The sequence below is a fragment of the Apiospora phragmitis genome, assembly GCF_038363925.1.
Source record: "Apiospora phragmitis strain CBS 135458 chromosome Unknown utg000010l:1.0-9815664.0:1.0-9183399.0, whole genome shotgun sequence".
Taxonomy (NCBI): domain Eukaryota; kingdom Fungi; phylum Ascomycota; class Sordariomycetes; order Amphisphaeriales; family Apiosporaceae; genus Apiospora; species Apiospora phragmitis.
Genome location: NW_027117409.1, coordinates 1,610,064 through 1,638,050, shown reverse-complemented (window position 1 = coordinate 1,638,050; position 27,987 = coordinate 1,610,064). Strand labels below are relative to the sequence as shown.

The 27,987-nt window shown below is 53.2% G+C and overlaps 11 protein-coding genes across 11 annotated transcripts; 6 read left to right on the top strand and 5 right to left on the bottom strand.

The window, feature by feature from the left end:
* Positions 1–907: 907 nt before the first annotated feature.
* On the top strand, positions 908–1,605 carry PG994_010283 (uncharacterized protein; the record flags this gene model as incomplete). Its single annotated transcript, XM_066861692.1, has 2 exons — positions 908–1,091; positions 1,160–1,605. 2 exons carry the CDS (start codon positions 908–910, stop codon positions 1,603–1,605), a joined length of 630 nt encoding a protein of 209 aa, XP_066710802.1.
* A 182-nt stretch (positions 1,606–1,787) lies between these two features.
* On the bottom strand, positions 1,788–2,760 carry PG994_010282 (class II aldolase/adducin N-terminal; the record flags this gene model as incomplete). Its single annotated transcript, XM_066861691.1, has 3 exons — positions 1,788–1,884; positions 1,939–2,451; positions 2,576–2,760. 3 exons carry the CDS (start codon positions 2,758–2,760, stop codon positions 1,788–1,790), a joined length of 795 nt encoding a protein of 264 aa, XP_066710801.1.
* Positions 2,761–4,368: 1,608 nt separating this feature from the next.
* PG994_010281 (uncharacterized protein) lies at positions 4,369–6,374 on the top strand (the record flags this gene model as incomplete). The annotated part of the gene is made up of 5 exons (XM_066861690.1): positions 4,369–4,521; positions 4,679–4,970; positions 5,030–5,592; positions 5,628–5,813; positions 5,871–6,374. 5 exons carry the CDS (start codon positions 4,369–4,371, stop codon positions 6,372–6,374), a joined length of 1,698 nt encoding a protein of 565 aa, XP_066710800.1.
* A 495-nt stretch (positions 6,375–6,869) lies between these two features.
* Positions 6,870–7,948, bottom strand: PG994_010280 (uncharacterized protein; the record flags this gene model as incomplete). The annotated part of the gene is made up of 2 exons (XM_066861689.1): positions 6,870–7,746; positions 7,827–7,948. The coding sequence occupies 2 exons, from the start codon at positions 7,946–7,948 to the stop codon at positions 6,870–6,872; spliced, it is 999 nt and encodes a 332-aa protein (XP_066710799.1).
* A 1,736-nt stretch (positions 7,949–9,684) lies between these two features.
* Positions 9,685–11,433, top strand: PG994_010279 (cytochrome P450; the record flags this gene model as incomplete). The annotated part of the gene is made up of 2 exons (XM_066861688.1): positions 9,685–9,959; positions 10,014–11,433. 2 exons carry the CDS (start codon positions 9,685–9,687, stop codon positions 11,431–11,433), a joined length of 1,695 nt encoding a protein of 564 aa, XP_066710798.1.
* A 211-nt stretch (positions 11,434–11,644) lies between these two features.
* On the bottom strand, positions 11,645–12,714 carry PG994_010278 (short chain dehydrogenase citE; the record flags this gene model as incomplete). The annotated part of the gene is made up of 4 exons (XM_066861687.1): positions 11,645–11,817; positions 11,978–12,197; positions 12,292–12,313; positions 12,482–12,714. 4 exons carry the CDS (start codon positions 12,712–12,714, stop codon positions 11,645–11,647), a joined length of 648 nt encoding a protein of 215 aa, XP_066710797.1.
* A 3,374-nt stretch (positions 12,715–16,088) lies between these two features.
* On the top strand, positions 16,089–17,913 carry PG994_010277 (uncharacterized protein; the record flags this gene model as incomplete). Its single annotated transcript, XM_066861686.1, has 3 exons — positions 16,089–17,316; positions 17,376–17,522; positions 17,576–17,913. The coding sequence occupies 3 exons, from the start codon at positions 16,089–16,091 to the stop codon at positions 17,911–17,913; spliced, it is 1,713 nt and encodes a 570-aa protein (XP_066710796.1).
* Positions 17,914–19,336: 1,423 nt separating this feature from the next.
* PG994_010276 (60S ribosomal protein uL29) lies at positions 19,337–20,549 on the bottom strand. Its single transcript, XM_066861685.1, has 3 exons — positions 20,393–20,549; positions 19,752–20,117; positions 19,337–19,638 (listed from the first exon to the last, which is right to left on the bottom strand). The coding sequence occupies exons 1-3, from the start codon at positions 20,393–20,395 to the stop codon at positions 19,627–19,629; spliced, it is 381 nt and encodes a 126-aa protein (XP_066710795.1). The 5' UTR covers positions 20,396–20,549; the 3' UTR covers positions 19,337–19,626.
* A 659-nt stretch (positions 20,550–21,208) lies between these two features.
* PG994_010275 (vesicle transport V-SNARE protein) lies at positions 21,209–21,965 on the top strand (the record flags this gene model as incomplete). Its single annotated transcript, XM_066861684.1, has 2 exons — positions 21,209–21,277; positions 21,354–21,965. 2 exons carry the CDS (start codon positions 21,209–21,211, stop codon positions 21,963–21,965), a joined length of 681 nt encoding a protein of 226 aa, XP_066710794.1.
* Positions 21,966–22,649: 684 nt separating this feature from the next.
* Positions 22,650–23,796, bottom strand: PG994_010274 (uncharacterized protein; the record flags this gene model as incomplete). The annotated part of the gene is given in 3 exon segments (XM_066861683.1): positions 22,650–23,265; positions 23,418–23,711; positions 23,726–23,796. The coding sequence occupies 3 exon segments, from the start codon at positions 23,794–23,796 to the stop codon at positions 22,650–22,652; spliced, it is 981 nt and encodes a 326-aa protein (XP_066710793.1).
* A 955-nt stretch (positions 23,797–24,751) lies between these two features.
* PG994_010273 (Lipoamide acyltransferase component of branched-chain alpha-keto acid dehydrogenase complex) lies at positions 24,752–26,077 on the top strand (the record flags this gene model as incomplete). The annotated part of the gene is made up of 1 exon (XM_066861682.1): positions 24,752–26,077. The coding sequence occupies one exon, from the start codon at positions 24,752–24,754 to the stop codon at positions 26,075–26,077; it is 1,326 nt and encodes a 441-aa protein (XP_066710792.1).
* Positions 26,078–27,987: the final 1,910 nt, after the last annotated feature.

Genomic DNA, 27,987 nt, shown 5'->3' with positions numbered 1-27,987 from the left:
CGTGAGTGACTGTATCTTACATTGGTAGTGAGATACTGATCAAGTATCACATTGGCCATACCTACCAGATAACCAAACCATGCGTTTGCTACTCGAGCACCCAGTCATCCAGTCAGACATGGGCCATACTCAAAGACGAGTATTCAAACGACTCAATTACATTGCCCCTCAAACGGTCTTGTCCCGGGTCACTGCGCAGCCTTGTACACTGCATATGCCATGCATCTAGAAAGTCTCTCGATCAGACTCAAATTGGCCACCTGATCTCCCCAAATTATCGAAACGGACGCATCTCCTGCTATGTGGTGCCTAGATTGGCAACGGGTGCATTCTATTTGACTTTGGTAGCTCATCAGTTTGGCTTCCATATGCGGTGGCTTGCGCCGTCCGGTCCTGGCTAATACTCCTCTCTCGCCATCCTTTCGCGTATTGCTCATGTCGATCTGTTTTATTTACCTGTATTCATTACATCGTTACACATCCAGGGGCTCTAGGCTTTGGACTGACATTGTCGTTCCGGCTGACCCTCCGGAAATTCTTGCTCCAAATCACTACAGCAGGGCAGCGCACGAGATGTGTATGAGCACGAGGCTAGGGAGACTGGGGGTCAAGGCATGTCCTCTAGGCCTCCGTGTGTTGCGTATTACATGGTTGAGTGTTTGGAAGCAATGCTTGGACGCCGTTAGTTTCTCGCTCCCCTGCCCTGCTTGATATGGTGCCGTAAGCTCTAGCCGCCTGGCTTCTCGTTATATAAGGAGTCGCTCCCCAGACGAGGCATACGATTTCTTTTGCCAAGAAGTATAACATCTCCAACAATCAAGGTCTCTTTGGTCCATTTCTCCCTCGCTCACTTCTATAACTTTCTTTCTATTCACTCTCTGCTAGATTCCCGAATCTACCTGTCAACATGCAGCTCAACTCTCTTCTGTTTGCGGGTATGCTCGCCCTTACTGCCAACGCGGCAGATTCGTCGTTGATGTCGACGATGACGTCGATGGATGTGAAGGAGACGAAGTCTACATCCTCTGCCCCTACCACCACGGTTGGTCTGACTCCGGAGCAGTCGGCGAAGACTGCTTGTCTCGATGCTTGTAAGTTTGAGGCTCCCCCTCAGGGACTATCGCACGAACACACGGACGAACGCTTACTCTCGTAACAGGCAAGACTGGTGACGTAAACTGCGAGGCCAAATGCGTTGGGGTCCCCAACCCGAATACGCAACAGGTCAACGCTACCAACAACTGCATCGCTGCTTGTCCTCTCAGCAAGGGAACCGCTGCTGAGAACAAGGAGCACGACAAGTGCGTCAACGATTGCATCGGGCAATACTATTTGACGTCGGCGGGTGCCTCCGCCACGTCCACCAACAGCGCCCAGCCGAGTTCCAGCGTCGTCGACGTCGTATCGACCGTGACCAGCGGCGACTCGACATTCACGACTACTATGCACTCGACCAAGCTTGCCGCCGCCACGAACACTGATACGGGTGACTCTGCTACTTCTACCGGTGACCATAAGAACGCCGCCCAAGCCATGAACAGACTCGCTCCCATTGGCTCTGGCATTGGACTTCTGGGCTTCCTGGCTGCATTCTTTGCTCTTTAATCGATAAGTGGATGTTTTGGACGGACAGAAGCTGTGGAGGGCTATACGCTATTTAATGTTTTCGGACTAGCAAATGAATATCCTTGGTATAAGGGAGCGCGGGGTCGTTTATAATACAGTTTCATAATGAACATTTTGGGATAAACCTGGAGAATCTTAGTATAATGATTATTGCTCTCTACCTATCTTCCGGAGGATGTGACCACTTTGGAGACGTTGCTGATCCACGGAAGACCAAGTTGCTTCATCTCGACAGCCAATTGGAACAGATAGTCAAGACTGAATTTGCGATTAGCATACTACTCACGCATGATTATAAGAAGCCTGACTTACCTCTCGCACATGGTCTTGGCCTTGTGGACGTTATCCCCCCAGACGTAGACGCCATGTCGCCGAACAAGGACTGCATACGTATCCGGGTATTTCTCCATGGCCTCCTCGAGAAACTCGGTGAGGTCCTCCTCATGCGAAGTGTTCTCGATGACCGGAATGCGCAGGGTATCATGGTAGTCCAGGTTGCCTTGCTTCTGGTGACCCCGGCCGAACCCCTTGACCTGCTCGATGTTGTTGATCTCGAAAACCTTGTCCTTTTCAGGGCCTTGGCTCTCTAGGATCAAGGTCACCAGCACGGCCCAGTGAGAGTGCGTGTGGATGCAGCATCCAGCCCCACGCTTGGTGAAGGCGGCCATGAAAAGGGGGGTGCACTGCGAGGGCCGGCCGGCCGGCGGCTTGTGCAGGTAGACCCGGTTCTTGGGGTCCGTCTGTTGCGCAACTGAGAGCACAAACAGATCCGAACTCTTCATGAGCTCCTTCTGGACGCCCGAAGGCGCTACCCAGACCAGATCGCTGCCGATGCAAAGTCAGCAACAGTTCTCGTCCAGTAAGACATAACATGACCGCCCGCTGTGCCAAGAATAGCGGCGTGATTGTGCAACACTCAGTGATAGGAAAAGAGGGGGAATCGGCCTACTCATCACGGATTGAACAACCACCACCCGTGCCTGTCACCCATCCCAGGGTCCAAAATTTGGCACACAGTGAGGGAATTAAGTTTGCTGGGTGGTCATGATCATGCGGCTCGGGGTGGACTAGATGTGCATTATCGCCATTTTCCGAAATTTTAAGACGGCGACGCTTCTGGTCGGCATCCGGCATTTGGGAATCAAGCGATCCTTCGGGCCTCTTGCTCATCTTGCCACGTAGCTAGATCTCTCAAATCCGGTAGCTGTTAATTGATTGATGATAATGGTCAATAATTCACAAGTCCTCGGCTCGGCTCTGGCAGTTTACCAAGGCCATTTTTGAAACTTGGGTCGAGGCTAAATTCGAAAGACCCGACGTTGTATGCTTAGGGTGATCCACCCGCATTTCAGGATTGTGAAGGCCGTGATTGGCTCGGAATGAGACGACGCGATCTCCAAATACCTAAACCATCGCCGGCAGAAGCCCGTGCATAAGAGCCGTCCTGGAGGAGTCCTGGGGGAGTCCTAGAGGAAATCACTTATTCGTGTGGTTGCACCTATGTACCTGCTCGCTTTGGTGTGATGCTGTCAAGCCCCTGGAATATGGACAGGTGGCCAGTACATACTTACTTGGCAGCTTGTCAAAAGTGTGCGATTGAGTTTGTCGAGGCCTAATGAAGATGATAAGATTCGAAGCAAACCCACTCCTAGTAATGCATTCAATGGTGTTACATGCCAACCTGTTAACTTTGGAAGGTGCTAGAATGGTTGAGGACTTGGGGGACTGACTGATCTTCAGGGTATTTGATGAAATTTGAATGATCTGGGGTCGTACCAGGATACCTACCTGGTGGTATCACGTATGGAGGTATGGATGTATGACAACCGAACAAATATAGAAAAAGTACCTCCAGTATTATCCAGTATTACTGGAATATTAATACCGTCTGCTGTGGCCCGTAGCATACATCCTTCTGCATCTCAACGCTGGGCAGTGCCGCAGTTCAATGAGTAGTGCAAAAAGAGTTCAGCCCCGGTTGCTCCAAATAGTAAGCTGCACTGTAGCCAGCCTCTTGTGCTACAAGATCAAAGAAAACAGTTGGGGGTGGCACAGGTGAAAATGAACCAAACACCTCAGCCAACCTATATAACATCCAAAGGTCAATATAGCATGGATGGGCCATTGGCCTGAGGCGTCTTGAATGGATGGAATGAGGTTTGAACCAACATGACACATAAGGTGTATCTCGTATCAATGACAGATGAGCGAAGGGCTGCCGGCTCGTGGTGAATGAATTCATCAAAGTGGATAGGATCCCCGCACCAGGAGTGAGCTTTAGTGGAGCACGGGCCAACCGCAGGCTTATGGGTAGGCCAACCTAGGCTGTTTCCATTGAATACAGCTACTGTTAGTGAGAGCGGGCCCGACGGAAGCTCTCAGAAGGGGACCAATCTGGCCACGTTGTTGCAAACTGCCATCCAGTGAAGCGGGAGGAGCAGCACCAGCAGATAAAGCATACTTATTGGGATTACCACAACTTCAGGAAACTTTCACCACTTTTTCCTCCTCTCTCGCCATCAAACATCCCTTTGATCGCAGAGCGCTGGGTGCATTTTATATTTCCTTTTCCCATCCAAGGAGAAGTCGAACATCCCCAACCTGCTTGTCTGTTTTAGCCCCATCTGACCCGACAAGCTCCCCGTTGGGACAGCTACAGCTCGCTGGTCAAATCCTCTTGCTTTGCTCCCTCCAATTGTTGTTTCACCACCTACTTCATAACAACACCTCACAAACTTCACCATGAAGTTCAGCCCTGCCACCATTGCTTGGGCGGCTGCCTTCTTCTTCGGCGCTGCACTCGCCGATGATCCCCAGAAGGTGCTCAAGGATGAGAGCTCGACTGCGGCCGAGGCTGCCACGACCGCAGCCGCAGCTAACCTGCCTACATTCACTGTGAGTATGAATCCTATGTCCTCGCCGACCTCCTGTCTCTCGCCGATCCCCTGTTGCTCGCCGACTCATTGACCTGCTTGCCGACTCATTGACCTACTCGGCGATATCCGACAATTTTTGTTTGTCAACCTGAAGCTAACCACCAGTTTCCATCTAGCCCACAAAGCTCAAGGCTCCCTTCCTTGAGCAGTTCACCGACGATTGGGAGAAGCGCTGGAAGCCTTCGCACGCCAAGAAGGACATGAAGGGCGCCGACAACGCTGAAGAGGAGTGGGCCTATGTTGGCGAGTGGGCTGTTGAGGAGCCCGTGGTCTACAAGGGCATGGAGGGTGATAAGGGTCTTGTTGTCAAGAACCCCGCTGCTCACCACGCCATCTCGGCTAAATTCCCCAAGAAGATTGACAACAAGGGCAAGACTCTTGTCGTCCAGTACGAGGTTAAGCTTCAGAGTAAGTCGAAAGCACGCCTTGCCATGTCAAGATTTCTACTGACACATTCTTTACTATAGACGGCCTCGAGTGCGGTGGTGCTTACCTCAAGCTCCTTCGTGAGAACAAGGCTCTCCACCAGGATGAGTTCGCAAACACGACTCCTTATGTCATCATGTTCGGCCCCGACAAGTGCGGCCACACCAACAAGGTTCACTTCATCTTCAACCACAAGAACCCCAAGACTGGCGACTACGAGGAGAAGCATCTCAAGAGCCCTCCCACCGCTCGTATCGCCAAGACAACCGAGCTGTACACCCTCATTGTTCACCCTAACCAGACCTATGCTATCAAGCAGAACAATGAGCAGGTCAAGGAGGGCAGCCTCTTTGAGGACTTCGCGCCCTCGGTCAACCCTGAGAAGGAGATTGACGACCCTAAGGACTCCAAGCCAGAAGACTGGGTTGATGACGCCCGTATCCCCGACCCCGAGGCCAAGAAGCCTGAGGACTGGGATGAGGATGCCCCTTACGAGATCGTCGACGAGGAGGCCACCAAGCCCGAGGACTGGCTTGAGAGCGAGCCCCTACCGTCCCCGACCCTGAGGCTCAGAAGCCCGAGGACTGGGATGATGAGGAGGATGGTGACTGGATCCCCCCTACCGTTCCCAACCCCAAGTGTGCCGACGCCTCCGGTTGCGGCCCCTGGACCAAGCCCATGAAGAAGAACCCCGAGTACAAGGGCAAGTGGACCGCTGCTTACGTTGACAACCCTGCCTACAAGGGTGTCTGGGCTCCTCGCAAGATCAAGAACCCCGACTACTTCGAGGACAAGACCCCTGCCAACTTTGAGCCTATGGGTGCTGTAAGTTATTGTTCCGTAACCCAACAAGCAAATATGTGTTGCTGACTTATTTCCTAGATCGGATTCGAGATCTGGACCATGCAGAACAACATGTTGTTCGACAACATCTACATTGGCCACTCCGTTGAGGACGCTAACAAGCTCGCCGAGGAGACCTTCGGTCTTAAGCACCCCCAGGAGCAGCTTCTCGAGCTTGCTGACAAGCCCAAGGCCGATGATAAGCCCAAGTCTCCTTCTGACCTGAAGTTCTTGGACGACCCCGTCTTCTACATCAAGGAGAAGTGGGATCTCTTCTACACCATTGCCCAGAACGATCCTGTTGAGGCTATGAAGTTCGTTCCCGAGGTTCCCACCGCCATCGGTGGTCTCGTCGTCACCCTCCTTGCCCTCATCGGAGCCCTGTCCATGGGTGGCTCAGCCCCCGCTCCCGTCAAGAAGGCTGCCGGCGACGCTAAGGAGAAGGCCAAGGATGCCAAGGACAAGGCCGCCGAGGCCGTTGCCACTGGCGCTGAGAACGTGAAGAACGAGGTGAACAAGCGCTCGACACGGAGCCAGTCTTAGGTGATCAGGACAAGGGTCAACGGGTGTATTTGGCATGAAAAGAAAAATGCGTTCAGGTTCACAGCAAGCTGCGATTTCATAGTTTATACTATGCTTGCTACTATATTATCAGGCGTTGTGATTTTACTCAGTAAGGTGTGATTTCAGTTCACTCGCATGGCGCAGGTGGGTTCTAGGCCAATAAAATAAATGACAAACATTTTTGGTAATCAATGTTTTCGCCTGCTCTCTAAGTGAACCACTATAGATTGTTGGTATGTCCTCTACTGTGTATGCGTGCTATGTCATGTCTATCCCGGAAGATGTCTTGCTCAAGATCAAGTTGCTCTATAAGCTCGTTTGGAGTTTGGTGTAGTGAATTGATCTGAAACTCGTTCGTCGATGTGAGACCAGGTTGGATCTCTAACATTCAAACCTGGACTTCATTCTAGTAGGTGGTTGTCACTAAGATAAAGACGCCAATACCACTGTTCGATAGTTTTACTTCGTGCCGCCTCAAACATTTTTCTTCTTCCTCTTGTCCATCCCCTCGGACAGGACCTCGGTGACGTCCTCGACAGTGGTGCCCCTCTTCCGCTTCCCGATCTTTTCGTTGCCCAGCTCGGAGTCGGCCACGGCCTGGAACACCTTGGCGGCGCCGGTGAAGGAGTCCGGGGCGAACCCGCCGTCCTCCTCGAACGTGCGGGCGATCTCCTCCATCTCCCGGACCCACCGGTAGGCCTTGGGCGCCATGGCGGTGACGCCGCCGGCGGCCCGCTCCCACGCGCCGCGGTCGGCGAGTTCTTGCTTCAGCTCGTCTAGCACCCCGAGTTTTTGGGCTGTCGTGAAGGACTGGATCGCTAGCGCCGTGAAGCCCTTGGTCGTGCTCGCGAAGCACATCTTCAGGCCGCTCGCGGCCCCCACCTCGGGGGAGATGTGCCGCGTGTTCAGGGTCGCGGCTAGGGTTTCGCCGTACCCGCCGATGTCGGAGAGCTTGTGCGGGCCTGAGGTCGGTATGCTGGGCCGGCTCCAGGATTTGCTAATGTCCGCGTCGGCGTCGGAGGAGGAGGAGCCCTCCTCGGCGGACTTCTTGAGCGACGGCGGGCCTCCCAGAATGCAGCCGTCGACGAACCGGATCGGCGCCCGCGACTTGGCCACCAGCTCCGCCGTCTGGCGCACTGTCGAGGGCGCCACGGCGTTCAGGTCCACGAGGTAGAGCGGGCCGGCGTCCCGCTGCGAGAGGCCGACCAGGGACTCGACGACGCGCGTCGCCGTCGCCAGGGCGTCGCGCGGCGGGACTACGGACAGGATCACAGAGCAGGCGTCCGTGAGCTCGACGTCGGACTTGAGGACCTCGACGTGGGCGGCTTGGGCGCGGTCGATGGTTTCTTGGCTGTGATGGGATGTTGTTTAGCATTTCAAAGTCTAATATTCATTCACTTCTTGTGTTTCTCTTTATTTTGATGTACGTACCTGCGGCCTTTGCAGTTCGTCGCTACGGCGAACCCTTTCGCGATTAGGAGCTTGGCTATGCCCATGCCCATGTCCCCAATGGACAGAATGCCGATCTTGGCTAAGGGTGCGGGCGCGGACATCTTCGCTGGTTGGTGTGGTGTGGTGTGGTATTGCACAAGGTGAATAGGTAAGTCTTGGTGTAGTGAGATAAAGGAAATACTACGAAGTTCGACTGGCTAGGTGTCACTGATCACTACCTAGGGCTATGGTTTCGAATGTTTGATTGTCATGAAGCGATTCAGGCGATGACTCGCCTTTGGCGCATCACGGATTTGTCATCCAGCAAGGCCGTCTACTTATCCAAGTAATCAACATATCTACAACTGCTCCTTCTGTTTATCTATCTACATTTCACTCGGACCGTTGTTTCTGAAATTCCTCGAAGTCCAGACTCATATTGATGCACCGTCGTGTTCTTAGCCTTGAACATTCACTTACGGCGTCCCTTTGTCAATGACTTAGGGACCTCCCTCGGCCTGGGTATTATCGTGCGCCTTGTTTAAGTTGCCGGTAGCTGTTCCGGCCAACAGATGCCTGTACAAATGAATGATTGACTCAGTGCCTGTTTTGAAACACGCCGATGGTGCTGTGGTCTATGTAGCAGAACATCAATGTGTCCTCTTCCGGATTCCTTCTTCATTGATGCCCCTCCAGTTTGGGGAATAGCGGGGTATTAGTAGGAACATTGCAACATTAGCAAGCCGTTGCCCACTTCCGCTTCCGCTATCGCTTTCGCTATCGGGTAATACCTACGGCCACCGGTATACGATTGAAGGTGACAGGTCAGGACAGTTCATATTAACGACTTCATCTTCCCGTCTTGGATCGATTTCACAATTGACCTGCTTGCCTAGAACTAGACATAGTCGCGAAGGGCTGGCTGCTTGGCTGCATACCTTCCGTAGCCACCCGTTACACCCGCCGTCCCCAGTGGGCTACAGCGTATTTCCCCATTTGGCATGTACTTCGCTAGCCCCTGCATTCTTACCATCGCTTAGATTTCATTGGCTTGCCGAGTCCTGCTCTGGCCGAAACAAATTATTCTTCTGCCATGTCCTTATTTGGGCATACCCGTCGTCTTTGGATCCCCACGGCCAAATTGGCTCGGCCAGGCCATGATGAAGATGAGATGACACCTGTTGTTGCTGCGTTGCGTCGAGCTCAAAGGTGTGATGAATGTGTACTCTATCACCAGTTCAAGGCCCGGCTCGCCAGGGACATGCCTTGTAAGCCATCATTGGCTTATTACCATGACGCAGAACTGAGCTACACAGGCGCAGGGCGGCGTAGGGTGTATGAACCAGTTGAACTGTATGGATTCTATTTGATGTCACACTAGCGAGTGGATATGCCTAGTCGACGCTACGTGGGGGCTTTCAGCTTGTCTCATTGCATGGAACGCAATCATCGCCTCCCCCCCCCCCCGTACCAGCCAGCCAGCGATATTGCATTGGTTGAGCAAAAGGCCGTCGATGCCGGTTGATGCAAACACCACCTCTCCTGCTACTCAAACCTCTGATAATCATACATAAATAGCCGCTTCCAGGGACATGGTTTTAAGTCACACTCCTAGTTGCTAATTATAACATTAGTCTAACACGACAAGCTTTACGGGGGCTGTTTCGGAAAGCTACTAGGTTATAGTCCGGTTACGACAACGGCCGACCCATCAAGCCGGGTTGATGTGTTGAGGATTCTCACCCCCACGATCAATTTAACCTTACTCACCTTATTTCTTTCTGAGCCATACTCCCATCGCCTCATCTGTTCCCGTTCACTCCGCCTATTCCAGGAAGATACATCAGTCCAGGACGACATGGCGCTGGCTTGGCGGCCTCTCACGGCCGCGGCTGCTGTCATTGCGTATGTGCTGATGTCACGCCAGACCGTATGGTCCTTTTCCGGTTTTATCAGGACGTTCTGCGGTCTTTGGCTTTCCGGGCTTTTCCTCTGGGTTGCCTGGACCATTCTTCTTTACCCCAAACTCTTCTCGCCACTCCGTCATCTGCCTAGTCCATCCGGTGGCTCGTTTTGGAATGGCCACTTCGCCGAAATAGCTGCGAAGCCTACGGGTATTCCCATGAGAGAATGGTATGTTTACGATTTGCTACATCATGATGGAGTTCGAACACTGACCTTGATCAGGATAAACACCATACCCAACAATGGCCTTATCCGGTACACCGGTATGTTCAACCAGGAGCGCATAATGCCAACTTCTCCCAAGGCACTGGCAGATGTCCTTGTCACACGGAGCTATGACTTTGAGAAGCCCTCTCAGGTTAGGAATTCGATAGGGCGAATTCTAGGCATAGGGGTTCTCTTGGCTGAAGGAGATCAGCATAAAGTTCAACGCCGAAATCTCATGCCTGCGTTCGCGTTTCGGCATATTAAGGACCTGTATCCGGTTTTCTGGCAGAAAAGCCGCGAAGCAATCCAGGCCATGACTAAGGATGTTAATGACGGAGTTAACAAGCTAGCGGCTGCTCAGAATGGTGTGGAGGGTGTCGAAACATTGATACCGAAGGGCTGGGCTTCCTTCGAAGTCAGCGACTGGGCGTCAAGAGCCACCCTTGATATTATTGGCGTGGCCGGACTTGGTCGAGATTTCGGGGCTATCCACAATCCTGACAACGAGCTGAGTTCACGTTACCGCGTTCTCTTCCGGCCGTCGAAGCAGGCTCGCATCCTAGGCATCCTGGGACTGTTTATACCGACCTGGATTACTAATCGTATTCCGGTCAAACGTAACGACGATATTGCTTTGGCTGCGAGAACCATCCGCGCGGTGTGCAGCGACCTCATCCAGGAGAAGCGCGGAAAGTTGGCCCGGAAAGAGCCCACGGACGTGGATATCCTGTCTGTTGCTATCGAGTCCGGTAGCTTCTCGGACTCGGAACTCATAGACCAGCTGATGACTTTCCTGGCCGCCGGCCACGAGACAACAGCTTCTGCCATGACTTGGGCGATCTATATGCTCTGTCTGCATCCCGAAGTCCAATCTCGTTTACGACAGGAGATCCGGGAGAATCTGCCGTCCATGGATTCCGACAGCAGCACCGTCTCCAGCCTGGACATCGACCACTTGCCGTACCTCAACGCCGTGTGCAACGAGACCCTGCGGTACTACGCCCCCGTGCCCCTAACGGTGCGGGAGCCCATGGTCGACACCGTGGTCATGGGCGAGCACGTGCCCAAGGGCACGCGCGTCATCATCTGCCCGTGGGCCATCAACTACAGCACGGAGCTCTGGGGCGCCGACGCGGCCGTCTTCAACCCGGAGCGCTGGCTGGCCAAGGACGAGCATGGCAACAACAAGAACAAGGCGGCGAGCGCGAGCAACTACGCCTTTTTGACTTTCTTGCACGGGCCCCGGAGCTGCATCGGGCAGGCCTTCTCCAAGGCCGAGTTCGCCTGTCTGCTGGCGGCCTGGATCGGCCGCTTCGAGTTCGAGCTCGCGGTCAAGAGGGAGTACGATGAGAAGAACATGCTCATCAAGGGCGGCATTACGGCGAGGCCGGCCAAGGGGCTGCATGTACATGCTAGGGTGGTGGAGGGATGGTAGATAGGATGGTAGAGCTTTGTAAACTAAATATCTGGGATTTCGCATACAATTTTCGTGCATTATATAGTATACGAGGGCTCTCGACTGTGGCTGGAAAGCAACACTGACAGATGAAACCGGTGGGCTGTGCGGTTGCTCGAGTGCGCCCATCTTTTCGTATATCTAGCCCGCTCCAACCCATCAAACTCTATCATTCTTGCCGGGATATGCATTAGATGGCTCTGGGGAACCCGTTAAGCCCGATGAGAAGCTCTGGCGAGTGAGCTATCTCCTCCTTTCGCGCCACCAGCTCATCGACATCCCAAGCCGCAAAAACGAGCTTGTTGCGCAGGAACTCGGCCTCCTTGCTTGCGGCCCACACGAGGAAATGCGCGGGCTGGTTGACTATTTCCATTGAGCTCAGCACTTAGACACTAACTTGTCAGGTAGTCAGGGGACCTTGCTGTCTATTCACTGAAGGAGATTGCAGATGATACCATTAAGGACGGGCCCCATGGAGTGATGAGACCCAAGAAAACAAGAAGAAAAAGGAGAGAAAACTTACTGTCATCGCCCTCCCATACAATCCCGCTCTCCTTCGCCATCGCCCGTCCCCCTTCCGTCTCGGGCACGACGCCCGGGTGCACCGACAGGACGCGCAGCACGCCCGGGTCCGTCTCGGCGCCGACGTACTCCATCACTTTGATGGCCTCCAGCTTGCTCGCCGCGTAGGCGCTCATGGGCAGGGCACCGTTGGCCGGGAAGAGCGCGCCCGCCGTTGAGAGCTGGATCAGTAGCAGTAGTAGCAGCAGAGGAGGAAGAAGAAGAGGCGTGGTGGTGGCGGATGGCGAGATGGGCTAGCGAGGCGGCGCTGCGGACGTTGATTTCGAAGGCGTTCCACCTGGATTGGATGGGAAGGAAGAGTGTTGACGTTAGTAACCGCTAATTTTTTTGGTATTTTTTTCCAAGAGGGGGCCAGATGCAAGATTGCTGGGGGTTTCGCATACCAGTTCTTGGAGAACTCATCTCTGTCGAGGGTCGCAAGGGGCTTCAGCGGCCCGCCAAAGACCCCGCGCAGTTGATCACGACGTCAGGGGAGTGGTTGGCCCCAAATGTCTCCTCGATCTCGACGAAGACGCGATCCATGCCGGCCTCGTCCGTGACGTCGACCGCGAAGGTGAGGATCTGAGCAGCCGCAGCAGCGGCGTTGGAGTTATCGGGCTTTTTCTTCTCTTGGTGTTGCTGCTGTTGGGCCTTCAGCTCGGCCGCCGCCACGGTCAGCATGTCCCCGCGGCGGCCCATCAGGATGAGCCGGGTCCCGGCCGATGCCCACGGAACCGCTTACGATCAGCACCGTTTTGTCGGCGGCGGAGAGGGGCGTCTGGGTGGGGTTGATGCGGGGATAGGGGGCGCGGTGGGTTTTGGTGGTGTAGGCGAGGGACATGTTGGTTGGTTGGTGGTGGTGATGATGGACTTTTATGTGCGTTCTGTTGTAGCTAAAGTGATAGGGGTAGTAACTCTACCTCCTAGTGTGTGTGTATATGAGGATGATTTGACTGTGGTAATGAATTGGGATGCCTCTCCTCGATTCTTACGAAGAAGGGACTCGTTTCTTTATTAAGTAATATATGCCTACTGTCTTGCTCCTCCTTTTCCTTCTTCACTTCCGTGAGAACATGACTATGCCCTTCACTCTTGATGACATGATCAGAAATATTCAGCCCGCCCTTCCAATCTTCTGATACACAGCATTGGTCATCAAATGCACTCTTCGTGTACTCAGTGTGTAAGCCTGTCGATGTAATCTCGTTGGCAGGCCATGTTTTTATTTACTTAAGCATGCACCCCTTTTGTCAGCTTGCACGGAATTAGTTCCACTCGTGAAGGATGAACCAATAAAGTGGCATGGCATGGCATGCTCGTTTCCTGATTGGGACGAAATCAAGACCTCTGGGTTTTTGGTTTTGGATGAGATCACTTGGTAAAGATATGCAATCATTGTTTTAGACACTGCTGATCATTGCCTATACGAGTTCTGGAAAGTCCTACTTGTTGCTGCTCTTGTGTGATTCTGCTAAGTCTTGTCGGGATGCCGAGTCTGTGAACCTCGCAGCCCATTATCACACTACTGTGTATGAGCATGATAATATGATAGTATACTGCTAAGTGGTAGAGACAGGTTTCTTTTGAAAAGTTGTATAAACTGGCTAGTTGTATGTTTCGGGTTATCTCATCACTAACCCTTGTCTCAAGAGACTCCGCCGTCACCGACAACGAACCTAATCTCCAACACCTGTCTGCAACTCTCCGGGTTTCTCAGAATGGTAGCAAGATCTCAGATTCGAGGGTTAACTCTTTTAAGCTAACAAGATACATTTTGGGTAGATAGATTAGGATTCCCGGGGTTTCTAAATCCATCATCCGTACCGGAATGTTTCTCCCTACCCCCTCCATTTGTCAATTGTCATGAGAAGCTATCCGACCCGGCGATGGAAATAAACAAGCAAACAAGAAATGGGAGCTATAACTTGCGCATCTCGATGATGCGGGAGGGGCTGATCGCTTACAAGCGAGAAAGTGATACCATCGCCTTAGCCCCATTCTCCGCAAACCCCAAGATTGGTGAAGGTTAATGTTGCCCGAGTGCTTTGAAAGAAGCGTTAGCCAGTCAGATAGAGACCTAAGCCGAATTGTAGAGCCGAAGTAGGGCCAGAGAATGTATTTGGCATGAGGCATACTCAGCCGTGTGATAACAGGACTATCAGCCAGTCTAGTTGCATAAATGGAGTAGATACGCTGGTTTAGAGTTGGCAAGCCCTATGGAAATGCTACGCTTATCTTCATCGGTGATATAAGTGGTCGGATCAACCCTCACTACCGTATCCTACTGATATCAACGAGGAGTAACATATGGATGTAAGGTGGGATGGTCAAACTTAAGTAAGGCTGGTGGTGGCTTGCTATACGTGACCCAACACGAACCAACCTTTTCTTTTGCTGCCGTGGATGACTTGCATCTGGCCATGCAACGGCCCGCAGTAGCAAACATCCGTGCCCGGGTCCGGTGCAGCCACGGGCCAAGCTACGGGTCCCGGCACAACGTATTATCTCCGCATAATACCACTTATTGTGCTCAGTGATTCCCATGTGGGAGGGGAGATGGCGTGACTTCATCTGATATCGAGGAGAATATAGTCGTTAGTGACGGGGTGGCTAAAGCCTGGACCACTAGCCGAGAGGGGTATTGCCAGGAGCTACCACTAATAGAAGCAACATCCAGCCTAGCCAGGAACGAACAGCATCGAGATGCATAGCACTACGGCTACTTTGGCTCCTCTGATCTCCTCTTGGAGAACTGTATACTAATACCTTCCTAGGCAGGCAATGCTAAGATCTGGGCTGCAAGCCCGCCCTTGGGACGGCAGATGCATAATTGGATGCCCCTCCAACTGCAGGAACAAAAGTTAACCTTAAGACAAGCCAAGTTGCGCATTGTGTAATGGTTCACCATCCTACTTGCCACCACGTGTAGGGCTAAACTTGACCGCCACCGACAGATTTCTCCGAGTTATACTCCTTCCACCTTAAGGCAATATGCCTTGGGAAGCGGCGTGAGGCGGATTTGCGTACAGCACTAAAAATCTCGGTGAGGGGGCAGGAACGGCTCGGCGGCTCAGTAGTTCTTGCGAGCTCCATCGACCCCCCAGCGCCTGTGCAACTGGCTGACAGCTGCCTTCTGATGCCTTACAAGCCAAGAAAGTTGGCACCTGCAGATTTTTGGTGTTAGCGGCGGCAGTTTCCACTCGGCGGCGGCCATTTGCCAGAAGCGGTCGCATAAACCAACTCTTTTTGAACCCATTTTCCTGCTGACAATGAGGACCTTGATGGCCACCAAGCCAAGGGAAAAAAGTACGAACGAACACACACCAGACTGGAGGCTGGATCGCTGGTGAACAGCTCCGCAACCCGACATCCACCAGTAGTCAACTGACTGTACGGGCCACTTTGTTGATCGGATTTGATCATTGCCCATCTACCTGCATTGGACGACAGTACGTACAACAGAAAGAAACAAACCTACAAACTCCCACTTATGATGCAATGGTAGATGGGGGGTCCGTTCAACTCTCTTGCCAGCCACAAGTCGCATAGCCCATATTACGCCTTGCCATAAGCTCTTGCAGACTGCAAACTTGAGAATCGGGTTCAGCTTGGCAAGATGGATGGTTGATGTTTTTTGACGACGGACAAAGTGGCCCTCAAGGTCCTCGTTTCTGCGCTCCCCTGGCGGTCTACCAGCCTACCTACCTAAAGCACTCTTTTTGAGCAATTCTGGTTGCTAGGGTTCGACCGTTCGACCACTGACGCAAGTGACCCGATTTCTTCCATATTGAACTGGAAGAGAACCCCTCGCAGACGCTCAGACCCATCTTCTTCATTGAGGCTGAACACGATCTTTGGCGTAAACTTTGCGTCGTTGGCGTCCCGGAGAAAATCTGGAAGCTATAAACACACTGTTGTCCTATCAGTGATAACTGCCGAACGGCCCGTCGGTCTGAGCCCGTCTGTACGGGACCAAGAAGTAAATATAGCCCTCGTCCTGCCCGGCTTCGACTTGTCTCAGCAGCTGCCTCTCTACCGCTTATTAAAAACATACATGGCCAAGGTGTGCAGATATGAACGACCCTACAGATGCCCTCAATGACTACTATGGCCTTGATGCCTTGTCGTCCGACCTGAAGAGTCGGTACGACTACCACAACCCCACAACTAATGAAGATATGTTTGTGGCAGGCGAATTCTCGCTCGACTTGAATTCATTCACCGGCGCTGACTTCAGCTACGGCACCAACCATCCCCACGACGATGGCTGCACAATCCGTTGCCCGGAAGATTTGAACTCTTCCTCGCAATACCGAGGTGCGGTTCCTCCTGTGTCGTCGTACGCCAAAGCTCGCGCTGCCTCGATCTCATTTCCGCCTTACTCATATGGAGCTGACTCTCACCTCTATCCAGTCAGCGGCCAGCTAGGTTTTGAGCAGATGATGGGCTGGGCCTCCCAGGATCCCAAACAAGAGTCGGACGATGGGTTCAAATTCTTCCCAGGCTATGATACCGAGTGTTCAGCGGCAGGTTGCCCGGACACCTACTGTCCCAGCTCGTGTACTCTCCCGCAGTGTACCAGGGCACACCAGGAATGCTCTGCCGAGGACCAATGCAGCCAAATATCTTGCCTGGAGAGCGACCATTGTACCCCCCCTTGCGACGACGAGGACTGTGCCGATGTAGGCTCTCCCTGCAATGACCCCCATTGTTTGGATCCCACCGACCAGACAACACCCCTTGGTACTATGTGGGATCACCACCAGCCATGGTGTGCTTTTGATTATCTGCCCTCGGACCAATTCTTTTCGCATGCCCAACAGTGCAACCATACGAATACGGAGCATAGTGTAGCCCTTACGTTGGGGCACCTGCGCGACCCTGGGCCGCTGGACCAGCCTCAGGATCCCGATTTGGTACAATTCGGATGTCCTATTTTTGGTCAGAGTGGTTCGCTCGACAAACTATGCGGGGTGGCCCAGCCGGTCACGTCGATGCTCGAGCCCCCTCCCAACGACAGCCCGGGCACTCTCGCGGAGACTGTATCTCCCAAGTCTGGAAAGCAAATTTCGACCGACAACAAATGCGGATGGTTGATAGGAGACGGAGATCGGTTCATAAGGTGCGATCGGGTATTCAGCACTTGCGAAGAACTGCAGAACCATGTGTGTGACGAGCACGTCAATATCCTCTCGAGCAAAGACAAATACATGTGTCGATGGCATGAATGTAGCCGCAAACATGATGCCAGCTTCGCTTCCAAAAATAAGTTGCGACGACACATTACAACACATACGAACTGTCAGTCTATCCTCTGAAGCTGGGGTTTTGTACTGTATCTGCTGCTAACATTGTTATAGATAAGCCGTACCAATGCGGGATTTGTGAAGAAGGCTTCTCGGCGCGACAAGCCTTGGAACAGCATGAGAGGTGTCACTCCGGGGACAAGCCGTATATATGCGATCTGCCTGGCTGTGACAAGGCCTTCAAGCAAAAGAGTGCTCTGAGTATGTGTACCGCCCGCCCCCCCCAATTTCCCCTTACTGACCCTTCGTGTTAGCTATGCACAAACGCACACACACTGGTGAAAAGCCACTCAGCTGTGAAGTATGCGGTAAGGCATTCGGCGAGTCCTCCAACTTATCCAAACATCGCAAGATACACAGCACGGAAAACAAGTTGAAATGTCCCGAACCCAACTGTGGTAAAGAGTTCATTCGTGCCGACCAACTTCGTCGCCACCTAGAAACACATGAGAAGAAAAAGGAGGCGCGGCAAAAGAAAAGCAAGGCTCGTAACAAATCTGTTACGAGCCAAGATGATACCCTGCAGGCAGCTACCATGGCTTCAGATCATTATCAGTTCCCTATAGTCATCAATGGAGCGCCCCTGATTTGATCAGCAGAGAGCAAGATGTACTAGCTGTACTCCAAGGCTGTCGCCGCACATCATTGCCATGAACAGAAAGCTTCGCAGTCCAGGTAGCGTCGAGATCTCATAGACGTTGGGAGGCAAGGTCTAAATGCGCTCGTCTTTTGTTTGAAGATACGAAGGACTTGTCTGCTGGGATGAGCAGCACCTACATCAGACAGTAGAAGGGGACATGGCGCCTGCAGTCTATGAAGATGTGGCCATGGGAACACGCACACTGGTAGCATCAATAATGGAGTAGGGGAGCGTTTTGTTTTCGGTCATAAGATACCCCTCGCGCCAGCAAGGCTGCATGCCATTACATACGCATGTTAGATGCTGGGAACGGTTTGGAAAGGAGATAAAAGGAAGGGAGACATCCATGAGGTGATTGTCACGATGTTTATGAGATTACTTCCAAGGAAAATCACGCAATCTCAACGATGGTGACCTAAAAGGGGAGAGGAAGATGGGCAGGGAGAACGGCTGTTTGTTATAGTTGGTGATGTTGGTGAGATTACAATGAGCCCTTTGAAGATGTTATAATAGCGAAAAAATAAAATTTTGAAGATACTTGTTCTGATCCCCTGAACGCCCAGCATCTTCTCAAGGAAGTACTCCTGAAATCAACCAGATGACCTTTTCGTACCGCCGTCTCCCTAGTTTGGAGGAGTTGCCAGAAGCCACCCACTGCGTAGAGCAAAAGTTTCGCTGCAATGGTGCGATGCTAGACGGCTTGATTTATGGTCATACTACGTCCCTGGCTATTGATTCGTGAGCCCCTACAACAGTAGCGCCTTGCACCCGAGAAACGAGGCCTGTATGTTGTTGGTTGGCGTCTTTTCTACATTAGGCGGTACCCTGATCTCCATCCCCAGGATAATTAATTGTAATACATGCGTCCCAAGGGAAGGAATCCTACTACCCAAACTACTACGCCTTAAGGACAGTAAAGGGTGCGATCCTTATTAATCCCTTTGAAATCGGACTACGTACCTACGTCATTTCGTGCCCCCGAGGAATTATTACTGGGTTGGAGAAGGTTGCTGCGTATGGGGCCGGCATCATCATACCGTATGCGTAACAGAACATCTCACATCGACATTTCCGGTCATACAGGAAGTAGATAGTTGTATACTGCTGGGATGTCATCCCGGTCGCCAACCTGGGATAGCGGTTCCGTCAGGAGGGCAAGCCAGCCAGGGATATCGCAAGGTAGGAGGAACTGGGTCTCGTCACCAACGTCGAGCATGAGTTCCTGATGACCGTTGCACCAACCCCATTGACGCCCCTGCGGCCTTCTGCAGCGTTCGGGTTCGGCTTGATATGACAAGAGATGTCGTGTTGGTGTTGCTGTAAGCATGAGTTCGAATATCACGCCGTAGGTCACCAAATCGGGAAGCATCGTAGTACGGCCAGCGGGACATCCTTCATAACGCAAATGCATGCGCAATTCATTTGGCAGCTATAATTTTGCTGCGTAGAATCGACCTCATAACACCGTGACCATTGTTTGATGAACCGAAAAGCCGTGTGATGCCATGCAAAGATCAGATATTCCCTTTTTGTCGAGGACAAGGATACTATTCGTGTTCCCCGTTTGCCTCGTATCGTTCATCTATAGCCGGCCGCGCCTCCATCACCTAGCACGTACAAGCATCAGAATTCCCCATCGCTACCGTTTCCCCCAAAGTCATTCGTTTATGCGGAGGCCTGCAATTTGTCCTGTTAGCCCACATAGCCCAACTCACGGATAGAAACTTGGCCGATACCAAGGATTTATCCATCAAGAAGAGAGGGGGAGAAATAAAAGAGTGACAACATACCTTGACGGCGTACTTGCGTTGAGGGAAGTGCGTGTTGCGCTTCTTGGTCTTCTCCAGAATGGCGCCCTTCTCCTCGGGTGACAACCGGCGGCGGATGGCACGGGTCTGCTTGGGGCGGAGGTTCAGAGGCAGGTACTTCTTGTTCTTGTAGAAGAGGCGGAGCTGGTTGCGTTGCTTGATATTGATGACGGTCAAGACGCGGGCGATGGACTTGCGGAGATCGTGGATGCGGTTGAGCTTGGTGCCGGAGGAGGCGATCTTCTGGATGCGCAGCTGGCCGAGCTCGGTCTTGAGCTCACCGAGCTGCTTCACCAGCTCGTCCTTGTTCTTGGACCACAGGGTACCGGCCTTAACCTTGGAGGTAGACTGTGAGGAGAAAACATTTTGGTTAGCCCCATAATGCCCCGTACAGAAATTCTCAAGAGGTGTTTTATCGTTGGTGGTGATGCTGGTGGTTCTGCGTGGTGGTGCAAGGCGAGGTGTCAAGTTGTGGGTTGACAGCAGTCCGTGAAAATCGGGACGGCCATGTCGAATTTTTGTGTCTTCATATTTGTCGTCGTCTTGTACTGATTGTGTTGCGCGTGTAGACCGAGAGAGAGCATGGATGCATGGGATCAGGGCAAATATGATAATTGACTTACCATTTTGAGTCGTCGCTGCTGGAGTTAGTTAACAAAGGACTGAGGTTGTTGCTGTGATGCAAGAATTGACTGTCTCCTCCTCGTCGGTTTGGATTTCAGAATTGACGATTCCTCCTAGTTCCAATAGAAAAAAATCGGGGGTCAGCCAATTCGTGTGGAAAACGAACTTAGGGTTGTGTGTGTGGTGCAGTCCTCCAAAAACTGCACTTCAATCAGCAGCAATCAGTTTATCAGTTGGTAGCCTATCTGGTATCTTTGGTGGGAGTGATGCATGCGCCACATTTGGTCGATTTATGTAAGACGTGCAGATGCAAAGCCACAGTTCCTGACATGACGCTTCAATGTTTCGTCGGCATTACGGCGTTTCACTGTTACCTAAAGTCCATGCCATTGATTAATGCTGGTACAATGCGACAGCAGCTCGCTTCCAAGGGTGCCTGGACAGCTCCTATTGACTGCACTATTGATTCCGAATGGCCGGACTTCAGAGCACCAACTTGCTCGATCCATCAACGTCTTTACCCTTGCTACTCCCAAATCAAATAGTCGGTCGGACTGAGTCTCGACGTGGACATTGGATGAAAGAGAAATAGCAACCGTGTTTCAATGTCTCCATTATCCTCGCCCAATTAGTACATACCAACCAAATCAACAACCATCCACCTTTGGCAGTTACTAGAGCTCGACGCATGTGAACCTGTCCAGACTGGCATGTCATTGACTAGCCCAGTAGAGCATTGGAGTACCTACTTGAGCATCAATCTTTTTTAATCAACCAGTTGCTTTTCGAGGCGACAACTCATACACACTTCCACAATGGCGGCGACTGCAGGAAATCCGGGCTGGGCCCAGTTGCGACAGCAAGCCCGAGCATTAGAATCTCAAGTAAGAAAGGGACAAGGAGACCTCCCATTTCCGAGGAACGATATGTACTAACAGTAGAGCTTCACTATCCACAAAGACGGAGACGCTCTTCCACACCTACTCGCAGTATGCCCAAGTCACCACCATACCGCCGAAGCCGACGCCCGAGGAGCGCGAGACCGAGGCGAAGCTGGAGGAGGTGATCGAGCGGCGCGAGGGCATCGTGGCCCAGCTGGCGCGGCTGCTGGACTCGGAGATGGCCGCGTCGGCGCTGAAGCAGAACAACCTGTCGCTGCTGCGGGAGAAGCTGACGGAGCACCGGCGCGACCTGGGCCGCCTGCGGGCCAACCTGGCCGAGGCGCGCAACCGCGCCAACCTGCTGTCCAACGTGCGCTCCGACATCGACGCCTACCACGCCAGCAACCCCGAGGCCGCCGAGGCCGAGTACATGCTCGACGAGCGCGCGCGCGTCGACAACAGCCATAACATGGTCGACAGCGTCCTGTCGCAGGCCTACGCCACCCAGGAGAGCTTCCACCTGCAGCGCGAGACCTTTGCCAACATCAACCGCCGCATCACCCTGGCCGCCAGCCAGGTACCCGGGCTCAACTCCCTCATCGGCAAGATCTCGGCCCGGAAGCGACGGGACGGCATCATCATGGGCTCCTTCATCGCGTTCTGTTTCTTGGTGTTCTGGTTCGCTTTGTAAAGGGGGCAGGGGTCTTTTGGATTTACTGATTGCGGTCATCATGGATGTGGTGATGAGAAGGAGGAGGATGATAGCGGTGGCTCCCTCTGCTGCCCTTCATCGTGTGAAAACAGACCAGGTTCTAGTGGTGGCCGTGAAGAAGAAAGAGATATTGATACCTCTGGTTTTGCGGTTTGCATAGGTACTGGCGTGGCATGGCGTTCCGGTTCATAAGGGCAACAGAACAGGTTGTATTGTAGGCTATAAAGGCAGGATACAGCGCTGGGTTCTCTCTACCAGCCTCTGTATGTTGATTGTTATTCAACGTCCAGACCAGATTCGGCAAGGGGCTGTAGCAAGTACTTGGGTATCTATCTATTCGGGTTCGAATGCGGCCGTGAGCAGAGGTCTCTGATACATCCCCATACCGAGTGCAGCAAAACCTTGAGCTGTAGTATGTTCTCAAAGGCAAGTTTCACGATCCCAATCTTCTTGTTTTCCCCGTTCCTCTTTTTACTTCTGTATAGATAGAGGCTTCTCAAATTTCACAAAGGACTGACCCTATTTAGACAATACCAAAAAACCGAGGGTGTATGGAAATTTGGGTATCTTTTTCTATGAGAACATGTGTAGCCGTACATGATTGTTTGTGGTACAGGTTTTGTTTTATACTTATTGCCCCGCCTTACCGGTTGCCATCTATCTTCAAGATCTCTTCTTCTCTTCGTCAATCAACCTCTGCAGCCCATTGGCCAGGCCTACCCGCTCTTCGTCGTTGGCCTCGCCGCTGCCGGCCCAGCGGATCCGGCAGAGGCTGTCCACCAAGTACACGTAGCCGACCTTGCCGTTGAGCAGGCCGACGTTCTCGCGGATCTCATCCGAGAGCGGGTGCCGGACGACGAAGTACCGGGCCCAGTCGGCCTCGCCCACCTGCCGGCGGATGCCGCCGAGGAAGAGGCGGATGAGCAGGTACTTGAGCCGGTCCGGCTCGACGTTGACGCGCACGTGCTGCGCGACGTCGCCGTGGTCCGCGAGCAGCCGCGCGAGGGCCAGGTTCTGCGCGGCGCCCGCGAACGTCTTGGCCTGGTTCTCGGCCCAGGTGCCGCTGAAGACGGAAATGACGGATGTCTTGCCCACGAGCGTCGGCGTCGTGTCGCGCTCGGGGCTGCCGCGGCCCTTGAGCAGCGTCCGGCCGTACAGGTTCGGGAAGTAGAGCGAGGTCTCGCCCTTGAAGAGGCGCGGCGGCGGGTAGAAGGTCTTGCCCTTGTGGAACTGGAGGTTGCCCCAGTCGCGGAAATAGGGGCGGCGGAACTTCTCCTTCCTGTAAAACAAGAGAATTAGCATTCTGTTATCCGTCTTCCCCGGCTATCATCTACCATCTCGGTTGCTGTGTGTGTGTGTGTGGTCTTCCGGAAAGGGAGCAAGTGGGGTGTTTGTGGTTGCTAGTGTAGTGACTTGTCGTTGGTGACATACAGCTCTTCTCTCCTCTCCAGATGCTGGGACCAGCGAGCCGAACTCGACATGGTCGAGAACTCCTTGCGGCGCTGGTTCCAAGTCCGCTCGTCGATACCCGTGTTCTGCCCCTCTTCCGGGGGGTACGCCATGCCAATCGGCTGGCTCAGCGGGACGGGCGTGAACTCTTCGACGCGCTTGCCATACCCTTTGGGTGCCGCGGCGAACTGCTCCGAGGGCGGCGGGACGACGGCCTTCTTGGCGGAGCTTGCGCGGCGGAGACGGGGGCGGCGGCGGCTTTCTTGGGCTGGTTGGCTGCGGCGAGCGACCGGTACGATGTGCTGAAGGACCGGGTTTGGCACAACCGGCAGAACAATTGGCGCCGGGGCACGAACGACATGGCTTTGCTGTTTAGCATCTCGTGCGACGGGGGGGACGGACGGACGAGGGTTAAGGGTATGCGGCTTCTTCTTTGCGAAAGTCCCCTCCGCATGAGATGGGAATTGACAATTTACATATTTCGAGCTACCTAGGAGGAGCTGTCACGATTACGCTAAGATAACGTCGTATCTGGTGAAGCACCCCTGTACCTGCCAATTCTCGATGCTAGCAGTAGCACCGCCAATTAACCTCGAGCTCAATTGTCCCAAGGATACCGAGATCATGAGATTCCAAGTAGAAATTATCATACAGTCGAATACAGACGGGAGTTAGGCAGGTCTCGGGTTTGGCGACACAGCAGCAGAGCAGGTACCATTGTTAAGCCGAGCCCCAGAATTTGCAGGATCGCGCTAACGTCACAGAGCATCACAAGGCCGAACAGCACCGGCTCCCAGCGGCAGAACCCCAGATTCGGCTAACTGCGGCCCCTCGCGGGGTGGGTTGGCTTTCCCCAAGGCCGTCATTCCCCTGGCATTCAATTTCCACCGCCGCAGAGACAGGGCGGTGCTTGGAATGAGCAAAATCGTTCTTTTTTTCCTTTCCAATTTCTTTCTTTTCTCCTTGAAGACTAATGTAGAGAAACGTATAGAAAGATCCTCTAATATATGTACCATGTTTCTCCAGCGAAGTTCCCGCGCAGTCCGCCGCCAATGGCACTTATATAAGGGTCTAAACCAGGCCATCGTCTGCGGTGCTTATGGGCAGCGGCAGCAGCAGCAGCAGTCATGGGCGAAGGGATTTCATTCCACGAGACGAATGCAGGTGGTGAAGCCTGTCTTACTGGCAGATATTGGTGAAGGTAGGTAGTATTAACCATCATTTGTCCTTGTTTCCGATACCCAAAGTGGCATTGAAGGATACCACTTACACAATTTCTCATTACGTACAGGCATCGTCGAGTGCGAGATCATTCAATGGTTCGTCGAACCCGAAGCCCGAGTCGAGGAGTTCTCCCACTCTGCGAGGTCCAAAGCGACAAAGCATCCGTCGAGATCACCAGTCGGTTCAGCGGCGTGGTGAAAAAGCTACATTATGAGGCAGGCGACATGGCCAAGGTCGGCAAGCCGTTTGTGGATATCGATATCCTAGGCGACGTCAAGAAAGAAGACCTAGAAGCATTGACTGTCCCCGAACCGTCACGAAGAGAAGAAGCCGGCGCATCAGCGCCAGTGAATGAGGAATCAATAAGCAGTCAGCCCTCCGGAGAACAGAGAGCAGCAACTGCGGCGCCCACGGAAGCTTCGTCGGCCAAGGGCAGTGGCCAGGCGAGAACGTCCAAGAACAATGGCACGTACGGCGCGTTGGCAACGCCGGCGGTGCGCCATCTTTCCAAGGAGTTAACTGTGGATATCACAGAGGTACAAGGAACAGGGAAAGACGGGCGCGTACTGAAGGAGGATGTCTACAAGTTCGCGGAGAGCCGCCCAGCAGCAGGGGCGACGACACCGCCCGCGGCGCCCGCAAACCCATCATCGCCTGCCTTTTCTTATCCCCAGATACCGACGGACACCGCGCAGGTAGAAACACCGGCTCCGCTCACAAATGTGCAAGCGCAGATGTTCAAGGTCATGACTCGCTCCCTGAGCATACCGCACTTCATCTACGCCGACGAGATCGACTTCTCGACGCTGCACGGCCTGCGCGGTCGCCTGAACGAGACCCTAGCCAAGGAAAGGGGCGCCTTGGCCAAGGTTTCCTACCTCCCCTTCATCATCAAGGCGGTCTCCATGGCGCTGTACCAATATCCCATCCTCAACGCGCGGGTCGAGATCGACAGCGGCACGGATAAGCCGAGCCTCGTGATGCGCAGCCAGCACAACATCGGCGTCGCCATGGACACGCCGTCGGGCCTGCTCGTGCCGGTGATCAAAAACGTCGCGTCGCTCAACGTCTACGCGATCGCGACTGAGCTCGTGCGCCTGCAGGGCCTCGCGACGACGGGGCGGCTCTCGGTCCAGGACCTCAGCGGCGGCACCATCACCGTCTCCAACATTGGCAACATCGGCGGCACCTACCTGGCGCCCGTCATCGTCGACAAGGCTGTCGCCATCCTGGGGGTCGGCCGCATGCGCGAGGTGCCCGGCTTCGACGAGCGCGACTGCGTGGTCAAGAAGCAGGTCTGTAACTTCAGCTGGAGCGCCGACCACCGCGTCGTCGATGGCGCGACCATGGCGCGGGCTGCGGACGTGGTGAGGAGGTTGGTCGAGCATCCGGACCAGATGATCCTACATCTCCGGTAAAGGACTATTTACTGTCTGGTATTGATGGTCAAACCCTTCTATCCTACTTACGACCTTCGAAATTCCCTTACTCTCCTAACTGATTACCAGTGAGGTGGGTATCAACCGGCCTGGTCACGCCTCTGTCTGAAAACACAGAACAAGAGACGGCGGTGCGTTGCGTTGCGGCGCTCGGACTCGTGTGCCATTCGGTGATACAAGGCAGCAAGGGTTCTGGCATGGGCGGCACCAGATACAAATATTGCATGCTTGCTGTCTGCAAGAGTATGCGCATGTGTTCAAGGCGGGGATGATCTGATCCAAATCTGGTCTGTCGGCCATGGGGTCTTGAAACAAAAGGCATTATTATTATGCATGAGAGCATTTACGTACAACAGGGAACTGAATGCCATCTGGAGAGCGAGGAGAGCGAGGTTCGTCGGTCACATGGACGTCGGGCATATGCTGGCCCAATGCATGGAGGGGGTCTCTGTTAATTAACCCGTAGATTATAGTCATATAGACAATGGCCAATAGAGATCCGATTACGCTTCAATTGGTTCTTGAGGATGTAGGCAAACCGTGTCAGGTTCATCTCTACATACATGTGTAATGCGAGACTTACACGTCATAAAGGGGAATAAGTCACTAGGTATGTGCAACCGGGACATGCAACTAACTAATCCAGTACGGCTATAACTACTATCTACATCTAGGCAAGTAGACAGCTTGGCCATACTGACATCTGCAAGATTCGACAAACGTGGTAAGGTAAACCCCACTGATAGCGAGGAAATGGCTCACCGAACATGTACACATATATGGCCCCCCTGCGTGCCCCAATCTACACCGGTTGAACCATGGTGCGGTAGGATTGACGAGCGCGCGGTACCGAGAGAAGCAGGCCCGACTGGCAGGCAGAGTGTGTATTGCGCGCTTAGCTACATACTTACATGCCTACATATACGACACCTCTGACCTATCTGCATGCTGCACCGGCATCCAGGTCCGCCCGTTCTTGATTGGCTTGCCATCTTCTAGGAGGGCGGAGGCACCTGCAATCTCCCTCTCCTTCTCCCTCTCACTGTGGGTAGAAGTATCACCCAAACATATATACGTAATCTGCTGAAAGGATAAGACCGGTATGCATATGGGTATACTAACAGACTCCTCGGCCGGTTGTGAGCATCAGCGACAAATGCAGCGGCTGGGTTCCGTTCTGGGTCACTGCAAAGATCGAGCTAGCACAAGCTGGTGCTTACTGGCTGACTCACTAGCCAGACTTGTTACATGGGCGGCGCGATATAGTGTAGAATGGATATCAATTGCCTTTCACGACAGAAATAGTAAATGCTTGCAGCATTTTTATGTACGCCTTCCCTCTCAACTCCACCAACATCTGACCTCAAACACTGCCTAGGTAGAAAATTCATGAAAGGGAAAAGCACGACGTTGCCTGAGAGCATTGCCCAACGTCTCTGCAGGCGCCAAACCCATAAGACCAATGACGGGGGAGAACCAAATTCGCCCATGAGAGGTAGTATGCCATTGGTGCGGAAAAATGAACCCAAAAAATCCCCCTCTAGCCTCCACGCCCAAAAGGCAGAAAATTGCCAGGGCAAATCAAACCAAAATTCGTGAACGCCTAGTATGCCATGTTGGGGTCCGGAGCGCCGTGCAGATTCGCCAGTCGTGTATCCTGTTCGTATTCGTCTCCCAATTGCAGAACCAAAAGAGAAAAAAAGGCGCAAGTCCTGCAGACTTGCCTCCACCGTCTCCTGCCCGGGGGGGCTTCTATGCTGTCTGGAACGCCGGCTAAACTTTGCGCCTCGATTGCTTTGGAGATGCACCGGTCACACAGGGAAGTGGAGTTTGTGCAGTCGTTCCCGCAGTAGTTCCATATCTACCCATGCTATCTGATCTCATGCAGG